At 31.6% G+C, this 10,688-nt stretch overlaps 1 protein-coding gene across 4 annotated transcripts in view; it reads left to right on the top strand.

Annotated features, from left to right (window-relative positions):
• Positions 1 to 10,688, top strand: part of KIAA2026 (KIAA2026 ortholog) — an 83,050-nt gene that overhangs the window by 46,047 nt on the left and 26,315 nt on the right. For 3 of the 4 annotated variants that reach the window (XM_014535704.1, XM_014535703.1, XM_014535702.1), the window contains exon 5: positions 6,097 to 6,186. The exons of the other annotated variant lie outside the window; for it this stretch is intronic. In XM_014535704.1, the coding sequence (XP_014391190.1) occupies positions 6,097 to 6,186 (90 nt within the window). The remainder of the gene's footprint in view (positions 1 to 6,096; positions 6,187 to 10,688) is intronic. 4 annotated transcript variants of the gene reach the window in all.

The following is a 10,688-nucleotide window of genomic DNA, read 5'->3' as shown; positions in this document are numbered from 1 at the left end:
GGGGGGGGCTAAAGATGGGAAATAGACTATGACAATAGTAGTTCTTATGCCTAGTTTACAATTTGAATACCATGGTATTATTCATAAAGGAAATTGACACCTGTCTCCCAGGAAATAGGTCATTTGCTTCAAATAAGCAAAGAGTAGTAGATAGTATTAGTCAGTAGTAAACTTCGTTAGAGTTTTGCCTCAAAATAATTTTATGTAAAGTTTGTTTTTTTAATTATTTGGAAGTTCCCCACATGTAAGAAGACTGATCATTATTTACTAAAGAAGTGAATTTATTTCCTTCACAAAAATTCTAGCATTGTGACACTTAACACCTCAGATTCTGCAAATTATTTTATCCAAGTTGTTTTAAGTATCACATTTCTAATATTAAACATAAAAATGCTATATAGAAATGGTTAGCTGGAAGATTTGCTTCATGGTATTTATTCTAAAATGCCTTCTTGTAAGTCCTAATGAATTAAAGTGAATCCTATTTTGACCTCAACTAAACTAGAAATCAAACTTGTCTGCCTATTTGTGTCCAGAAGAATCCAGGTTTATTTATATACCTACTTAATATCTATACCTCAGTTTAAGAAAATAATTATCCCATCCCCGTTTAAAGTTTACACTGTAGATATTCAAATGGTGGATTGGATTTATTCTTTTGTGTGTACTGTAAAAGGACTAACCATATCTATGCCACTTTTTCCTAAGTGATGTCAGTGGTTCTCAAACTTTAGATAGTATAAAAATAATCTGATGCCTTTATTAAAAATGAAAGTTCCTGGGTTTCATCCTTGATTCAGTGAGTTTACCAGTATTCTGCATAGTGGTTAATTATATGGATTCTGGAACCAGGCTGTTTGGGTTTGAATGCCAACTTTACCATTAACTCTGAAACTTAGGAAAGTTACTGAACCTCTTTGTAATTTCAATTCTTCATCTGTACAATGGATAATAATAGTACCTACCTCAAAGGGTTGTTGTGAGGATTAAATGATAGAGCTTACTATTTTCTCTCTTGGTATTATTTTTTTTTTCCAAATAAACATGCCATATGCTTCAGAAAAAAAAAATACTGTGTTATGAGTAGGAAAATCAATTAGGAATTGGCTCAAGAGCATGTATTATTAGACCTTTACCACTTTCTCCAGCTGCTTAAGTCCTTGAAAGAAATCTTAGATTTGGTCATGTTTCATAAATCATGAAATCAAACGATTAAGCTTATAAGAATTTGAAAAGTGAAAAGAACCAAGTAATATTATTTGCATCATTATATTTAACCAGAAGAAAAAACTTATGCTTAGCCCTACTTTAGTGTTAAGTTGAGTTATACATTTGGCATATAGGGGAACTTGTCAAATTTTTTTTAGTCAAATAGTTGCAAAAAATTAGGAAATATCTTTATTTAAATAAAATTAATTTTTATCAAAAGCCTTTTACTTTAATTTGTTTAATTAAGAAATAAATCTTATATATGAATTCTCATTTTGTACATAATTATAACAAAGTCATAGAAAGTATTTTATTTTTTAGAAAGTGTTTTAAAACCTTAGTGTGTCAAGTCAAAATAAGTTTAAACTTATTTTAAAACAAGTTTTTAAAATAGCTTAAAAGCCTTAGTTACCATGACTCCGCTTTTTATTGGTAATCAAAAATATGTCATTTATCCTAAAGGCTGCTTTGCAGAGGAAATTCAGAATCCAGCTAAGACTTTAAGTAAAAGTATTGTTTTAAAATGTAAGCATCTCACTGAACCTTAATACCTCTAAAAAAACAACAACTATGTTTCTCCATTTAACCAATGAAGAAACTAAGGAATATGAAATAAAGTACTGCCCTAATGTAACAAATTGGGACCAAAATTAAAATTAGAGTTTTAAGTGCTTCACTATGTTAAGGATCTTTTGATTACATTATTATTTTGAATTGCTACCTCTTAAGATAAGTATTTCCAACTTCAGTTTTTTGTTTCACTTTCAACAGCATGGATTTTTACTTACACCTTAAAATTCTTTTAATTTTTAAATATACATAGTACATTGAGAGAAACATCTGTTTTTAATCATATAGTAGTAAAAAATATTTTAACTCGTTAATCAGATTTATTTTTTACGTCACACAAGATATTCTTATTTGCAAGTTTTAAAGAACTCGTTATTGCTGGTATGGTGATCATAAGAAGTGAGAAGGAATTTTCCTGTCAGTTTTAACAGATACTAATACAATTTTAGCTTAAGTACAGTATAAATTTTTAATTTACACCATGCGTGTAGTGTTTTGCTCACAATTTTCATAGTAAGTTATATAGGAATGTTTTATTAGAATGGTAGTGAACATGATCCATTTCATTTGGACCTGTTCATTTTGACTTTTCTGCCTTGTATCCCTTTGCTTTTTAATATAATTTACTATATTGTGTTATTTTTGTATGCTACCTTACTCCTTTTGGAATATATAAAGTACATATCTCTCAAACCTACTGAGTTTATAACCCAAAGGGCAAAATTTCTAACTTGAAGTAGTAATAAAGTAAGGAATGAATTATTTTGTAATTTTTCTGAGATGGGGTAATGGGGTTCTTTTGATCTCTATGGGACTTCTCCTCTACTACACACACACATTCCTGCTGCTTGAGTTGAAGAGCAGGCCTTTTAATATTTGCCATTTAATAGAATTAAAGGTTAGATGTAGTAAATGAAATCCTAAAACTATAATACATTTCCAGTTGTTAGATTTTGTTTTGTTTTGTTCTGTTCTGTTTAGAAAGACCCTTTAAAAAACATGGTATAATAGAAGAAGGATGAATCCCAGGTTCTGTGGTTTTCCCTACCAGTGTGTTATCTTAGGTTAGTAACTATTAGTTTTAACTAGCATGTATATACCTTTTTAGCCTGGGCCAACGTTTGGACCAAATTACATATTTTGGTCCCTTTAGCTTGTGGCTGTGTCATGGATTGCATCAAGTGAAAGATTAACTTGAGGGGAGATTGGGACTGCCTTAAAGAGGTTTTTCTTGGGGGATAAAACTCTTCTTGTAACCCCTGCAGTGTGACAGAAAACTGTCATGAATCTTGGCAATGCAGTCCAACTGTAATCTGAGCTGCTGTGGAGCTTTCCCCCAGCCCCTCCGAGGTCCTGAGCCTCAGATATGTTTTTCAAATTCAAGGTAATGAGAAAGAGGTTTTAATAAGGTGTTTTGCTTCATTCAAGAAATGCATCTGTTTTCCTTATTAAGGCGAACTTTAGTTATTGGATTGGTTGTATTTTTAAAAGCATCATTTGAAGTTGAGTTGAGTTTAAAGGCCACACATATGCCTTACTTTGTAAATCAGAAGAACTATAACAGTTGCATAAATCAAATTATTTTTTCTTTCAATATTAGTAACAAAATTAGAATTATATTCCTATACAAGAATTTGTAATAGTTTAATTTGACCCTATTTTCCATATGTTACGTATATAATACAAATTTATGTAGAGAGAGGTATGTATTAATATACTAGAGGCCTGGTGCACGAAATTCGTGCAAGGGGCCCGGCCCGCGTCCGCTGCGGCAACCACCTCTGCCTCGGCCCCTGCCGCCACGGTGGCTGCCTCTGCCTCTGCCCCCTGCCACCGTGGCTTCCTCCAGAAGGTCATCCAGAAGGACATATGGTCTAGTTAGCATATTACGCTTTTATTATTATAGATAAAGGGTATAAATTGTTATGGAGATATTAAGTCATTTTAAGATAATATAAAAGTAAATATTGCTAAAACTTTTGACTCTCAAATTCAACAAAATTTATGTTTAAAAGTCATGTCAGTTATTTTAAGAAACAGTTGTCTTCTCATTGTGCATTTAATTCAGTATTCCATCCCCTGTTTGGAAATTTATCTTTATGAATGTTCATATTCATTAGCTCCTTAGTACCATAGGTTTCAGTAGCTATGCAGTTTTGTAATTCATAATCATTAAATAACTTCCTGCTCAAAGGTGTGATCTGAAGACCATACCTGGGAACTTGTTAGAAATGCAGAATCCTAGGTCCCACCTCAGACCTCATCAAAAACCACATTTTAACAAGATTCCCGGGTGATTCTTATGCACATTAAAGTTTGAGGAGCACTGATTTAGTACAACTAAATAACTGGGTAGGCCACTTGAAAGTGTTATTTTATATAGCTCGTGGACTGTGGAAATCATTCATGGTTTGACTTCAGAACTGTTATTTATTCCTTTAAATTGAATATAAATATTTGTTGACCTCATGGCTAATTGTTAATTAAAAGATCTTTACTTTTTTTAGGGTATGTTTAGTTGTAGGAATATATGTTTTCATTGTAATTATAAGTTTCTAAAATCTATATTATTTTTTTGTAAAATGAGACAGCTAAGATGCAAGTGAAAATTCTTCTGAGCTTTGCTATATGTGCAAATTAGAAATCTTTGCTATGATATGAACTAGTACACCAAGTTCAGTGAAAAGGGGTCTAACCAACCATCTGTAAGCTGTGGGGCAAATTTTACATGAGAGTCATAATAGCAGATTATATAGTGGGAAGTTTAGAATTCTCAATAAAAATCTGGTGTAAGGCCAACATTGTTCTTAGGCTTTAATAGAAATTGAAGACAATTTCGTTCTTGAGGCACTTACATGGTTAACCACTCCACTGCTTGACTATCAGCATTTCTTCCATAACTCTAGACTGGCAAATGGGAATGTGTAGTTTGTAGTAAATATTAGTTGTACTGTCCTGCTAATATATTATGTACTGTTTTCTACTCTGGAATTGTTTTTGAGTTACTTAATTATATAATCTTACCTGCTTTGTCAGTTCTGTGAGTTTGAAATTATGTAGCTATTTCTAATAATGTTTTTTTAATACTAATTATAATTTATAATATCTGTGATAAATTTTCCTTAGTCTGTTAGGTTGAGCCATATTGCCATTTTTGTAGATCAAAGGCATATCAGCAATTTCATATAATTCAGCCTAATAATAAAGGAAGTTTAAGGGGCTCCTCGTCTCCCATTTTAGTTATTAGTCACTAGGAATGATCTTACTGTAACACTTTCCCTTTTGTCATTTTTGTTTATTTGTTTCTTTTAAAAGAAAGTATGCCTTTTAGGAAAACAATATTCTTACACATAAATTAATGAATAAACAAGGGCTGATAAATCAGTGAATTAATAGCTTTATAAGTATAGTATATTTTTAAAATTATCACACAGTATAAACATTACAGCGAGACTTCATTAATCTAAAACTTTTCCTCTGTAGGTGGTTGTAGTTTTGTTTTAAAATATGAGCTTAAATTATTTTAGGAAAAATGTTAAGAATATTAAACGAATTGGAAAAACTCAGTATAATTTTACAAGAACTAAAATGTAGTTACTAATTTATTGCTGACACTTTACAGTTTAAAACTTTAGTAATTAAGTCAAACTAGTTTGATTATTAATAATTAAAAACCAATTATTTTGGCCATTTTTTAATATTACCAAGTAAAATAAAATGAGCCACACAATTATGAAAGGAAATGTGTAGAGATGGTCTTACTAAAGGACTACTAAGATCATATTAAGAATGTGTACTTAATTTCATTTTTATCTTTGGATATATCACATGTAGTTGAAGTCCTTTATTTGCAATCCCAACACCAATAATAACGCTTGTTTAATTGTGTAGTTAGCAAACCAAAGCAAAGGTATGACAGTTCTCCAGGGGTGCATTTATTCACCTACTAGGAGACTGCCTGGTGAAGTATTTCTTAAAAGGTGATTCAGTAACCCGTGAAATCTAGGGTGAGTTTCCAGATCTTTGTCATTCTGGGCTGAAAGTTAAGAATGTTAAAGTTACCTGTATTTTAAAGCAAACTGAGGGATAGGGAAGAGGGGTGAAACCACCGATGTTGAAATTTCAGCTATTTTTATACTAAGCCTGAAGTTCATACATCATAAAAATATATTTTAAAGTATAAACTGCAGAGCTTTCTTTGGTTTTAGCTATTACAAATAATTGTGAATTCAGTGTGTGTTGAAACAACTTCTGTTACCACATTTTGGGTGTTTTATATTATGTGTTATCAAGCTGTGTTTTTGTGTTTTATTTTAGCTTATTTGCACTAATCTTGATGAACTCAGGGACTTAATCACAAAAATCGAGAATGAACTCAAAGATCTGGAAAACAGTAGAAAAAAATCGGTAGGTGTTGATCCAAAAGTTCTATCTATTATTGTCAGCATAAAAATTTATTCCTTCTTTTTTCTAAAGCCTTTTTTATCTTGTTCTCCTGGATGACATAAAAATTTGCAATGAACAATAGAAACATTGTTTCTTTTATTTCTCCTGTGTGGTCTGCTTTTTATTTTTAATAGATAAAAATTGTGCCAGAGCAAGTAAATTAATTTTGTTTGCCTGGTTTATATCAGGAATAATTTTAGATATTTCCCAATATACTGGTTGGTTGTTGTCTGACTGGTTGTTTTTTGGGTAATGCTTACCTTGAAAATATTCTTAATAATTATGTGCTTTCTATGGAAGTTTATTGCTTAGTAACATAAAATTTTAATTAGCTGTGACATAAATAACAGATGTAAATTGTTTAATCTTGCCCCAGATGTTTTTGATACATGCCTAAAAATGTCTTAAGAATCTTTGCCAGCTAAAGGTCTTCTTTTAACTTTCACTATATATTCTAAATTCTAAATTAATCCTTATTTCATATTGTTCTTGAGAATAGAGTATAGGGGCATTATATTTATTCACTCAATACTTGGTAAAACACTCATTTATTTAATCAGTACTACCTATTTAACTGGCATTCATAGTTCAGTTATTTCACAAATTTGAAAATCAATCATCATTTTTAAAAATCCCTTTGTTTTATCCCTTAGGAATGTCATGAAGCCCTTTTTAGGTCTTTGCTCAGAACCTGTTAATCTAGAATTATGTATAAAATAAAGTTAGTGATATAGCAAGCTTTATATCAACAGATTTATAGTAGTCATTTTATATGCTATTTAGAAAAGACATATTGGTAGCATTCTGAAGGGAGGAGACTGAAGTATCATAAAATTACAACCTTCCAAGATTATTTTAATACAGAAGTGAAACAGCTTTAAGCATATCCGAAGTCCCTCATGTGATACCCCTGAGAATATCGCTATAATCTAACAGAATAATGTTCATAATGATAGTCATCAACAAGAAAATATTATGTTCAATGTATAATCTGAGAATGCAAAAAATATATATTATGAAAGTATTTCATTAAAAATTATTTATACCCTTATTAGAATCTTTTATTTTCATATATACACACATACACTTTTGGTATATGGACATTCTCTTGATATGGAACACCAAATGTTGCTTTAAAATTTACTTCTGTGATATATTTCACAAACAACATTTATATTAGACTATTTTCTCCTCAGCCAAAGTTTTCAAAAATATATTTGATGTTACATGCTCATAAAGGACTGATGTTCTGTAATAAATAATATTTTAATCAGGGTGTTACAGTTTTTTGCAGAAGCTGTTTATTTTAGTGTTTATTATTTTCTATACTTTATGACTCCAAACAGAATTTTGTTAAGTTAATTTGCTAATTGGTTTTTATACTTTAGTAAAACATAATATATCTTAATTTGTTCCCATATTATAAATTAGGGGTTTTTTTTAAGCATAATTGATTTATGTACTTATTTATATCATGTATTGTAAGAGAAAAAGACTTCTGCACACATCCTAGAGTTTTTCTGTGAAGCCATCTACCTCACTACCATGTGGTATTATGAGGTATAAGCATATTGCCTTCCTTCACAGGAACAAGTAGAAGAGTGAAAAAAAAACTATAAATTACAAATACTTAGCACTCTAGTCCTTGGGGACATGTAGGTTTTAATTGATTAGATTTCATGTCTCTAAATTTTTAGCTTGTCCATGACTCCTGGTATTTGCATATCAGTTTTAAAATATGATTTCTGTTCTTCAAGAAATAGAAGTTCTTGGAATTGTACTTAGTAGGGATAATCTTATTGAGATTACCAACGAATGGGCTGCCTAAAAGGTTTTCATGAACAGCTTATCCCAACCACTTAAATGGCCACATAGCGTTCTAAAGGAAATATACGATTAAAAGTTGGCATCTCAGTATCATTTCTTTTTCCTTTTTTTTTTTTTTTTTTTTTTTTACAAAAGCTAATACTGAGTGTGATGAATATTAGTTGCAGGAATTAACTTTATTGAATGTTTATGTTAATATTGAATACCAGTTTATTTGTCTGGTATCATTTGGAATGCAGTATTCCACATAACTTAATTTTCTACATAACTAAAATTCATCATTCAATGGAAAATTTCCTACCTCCTTGTACTGTGTTGAACACAATTTAACCCTTTCTTGATTACTCAAGTATCATTATGAATATCCATAATTGTACTGATACCCTAAAAATCTGTTAATATCAGTAACTAAACATATACCAAAAGGTCTTTATGCTATGTATTATGAAGGTTTTCGTTTGTTTGTATTTTTGCTTTTGTTCTGTCTCTTCATTGTCAATCTGTCATTTCTTGTGTGTGTGTCCATGTACTTGCCCTGCCTGATATATACTGTGGATTACAAAGCAAGTAACCACATTTATTGGAAGTGGGTTCATGGTAAGGACCTGAGGGACTTTCTTAATAATGAAATGCCTGAACTTGGTGATGGTAATAACCATTTTGACTGATTCTTTGCCTCGAGAGCTTCCTTCACTATTGACAGATGAATAAAGTATTAATATTGGTCTTCATAAGAGGATATCACTGCCAAAACTAAAATAATATTTAGAGTCAAAACAACTTATTATCATAAACTTTCCTATTTACAATAATGGCTCCAATAACAAAGAGGGTATATTCTATATAAACATTCAGTTGTCATAAATGCCATTACTAAAGGTAGAAATTATATATGTGAGAGAGGATTTAAAATAGATTCATATAAACACCTGGCTGCTTTAGGGAGCTTCTCTGCAGGGCCTTTCCAGACACTTTTTTCTACCAAAGCAATAAGGAAGAATTATCCCATTTCCTCGCCCTAGCTCAATATTCCATTAAAAAAACTTTTTCCTTGGCTGGGTAGCACAGTTGATTAGAGCAGGGGTCCTCAAACTTTTTAAACAGGGGGCCAGTTCACTGTCCCTCAGACCATTGGAGGACCGGACTATAGTTTTAAAAAAAACTATGAACAAATTCCTATGCACACTGCACATATCTTATTTTGAAGTAAAAAAACAAAACGGAAACAAATACAATATTTGTATTTGCATGTGGCCCGCGGGCCGTAGTTTGAGGACCTCTGGATTAGAGCATCATCCCAATATCCAAGGTTGTGGGTTTCATCCTGGACAGAGCTCATAAAACAATCAAACAATGAATGCATAAATAAGTGCAACAACAAATGGATATTTCTCTCTCTCTCTTCCCTCCCCCTTCTAAAATTATTTTAAAAATAATTAATTTTTTAAAATCCTCACCCAAGGGTTTTTAGAGAGAGAGGAACATTGATGTGAGAGGGAAACATTGATCACTTGCATCCTGTATATAACCTGACCGAAGATCAAACCTGCAACCTTTTGGTGTGCAGGACAACGCTCCAACCAACTGAGCCACTTGGCCAGGGCAGTGAAATTTATATCTATATCTATATCTATATCTATATCTATATCTATATCTATTTCTATCTATCTTTCTTTCTTAACCACTTAGAGGCTTTGCTATTTGCTATTGAGGTACTCATCGTATTGGAAGATGTACAGTCTTTTAAAATCTAGATTGAGCTACTCGTCCTTGCAAGACAACTAGTTCTATTTATGGTTATTAATGTGAGGAGAGAAAAATGCTTTAAATTTCTTGAGTTTGCTCTAGTTCACTTGATCCCATACTTCATTTAGGAGCTTTTTCAAAAAAAGGCTTAACATCCTAGAGAGATGCTATACCTAATTACCAGAGATTCCTTTAAAGTCAAACAACTGGTTGAGGTAGAGGTATGTAGTTGGACAAAGTCCTCTAATTTTTTCTTTCTCATTATTTCGATCATAGGATTCTTTAGTGAGCTAAAGGAAAAATCATAACATTTTATTATTTTTGTAGTTTTAGTTGAGATATAATTTGCATTTTGCTTAATTATATGGAAAATATCATTTTTCTATCTAGGAAGTTTATTAGTTTTCCAGAAAGATAGAATAAAGGTATTAATGAATTTGTCTGATCCTGTTGTATTTTAAATTTATTCAACATTATTGCTTTCTAAATCAAAATTAGGAAGATTTTGCCAAGCTTATACAGAAATGGTTATATTTCTGGGTGTTTCATGTGACCCTTTTTTTTTCATATTGGCCTTACTTCCTTTTTTAAAAAATATATATTGATTTTAGAGAGGAAGGGAGAGGAAGAGAGAGAGAGAAACATCAGTGATGAGAGGGAATCATTGGCTGCCTCCTGCACATTGGACCGAGCCCCAACCCAGACATGTGCCCTTGACCGGAATCAAACCCGGGATCCTTGGGTCTGCTCTGTTCACGGAGCCAAACTGGCTAGGGCATTGGCTTTATTTCCTTATGTTTTATGTAATAGTTTATATTTTCAAAGAGGTTTCCATCTTTTTTAATAAGCAAAGATCTGTGTAAAGATTGGGTATAAGCCGGTAGGGGCGG

This window comes from Myotis brandtii, unplaced genomic scaffold (genome assembly GCF_000412655.1).
Source record: "Myotis brandtii unplaced genomic scaffold, ASM41265v1 scaffold149, whole genome shotgun sequence".
NCBI lineage: Eukaryota > Metazoa > Chordata > Mammalia > Chiroptera > Vespertilionidae > Myotis > Myotis brandtii.
Note: the sequence above shows the minus strand (reverse complement) of the source record. Positions and strands in the feature narration are given on the sequence as shown.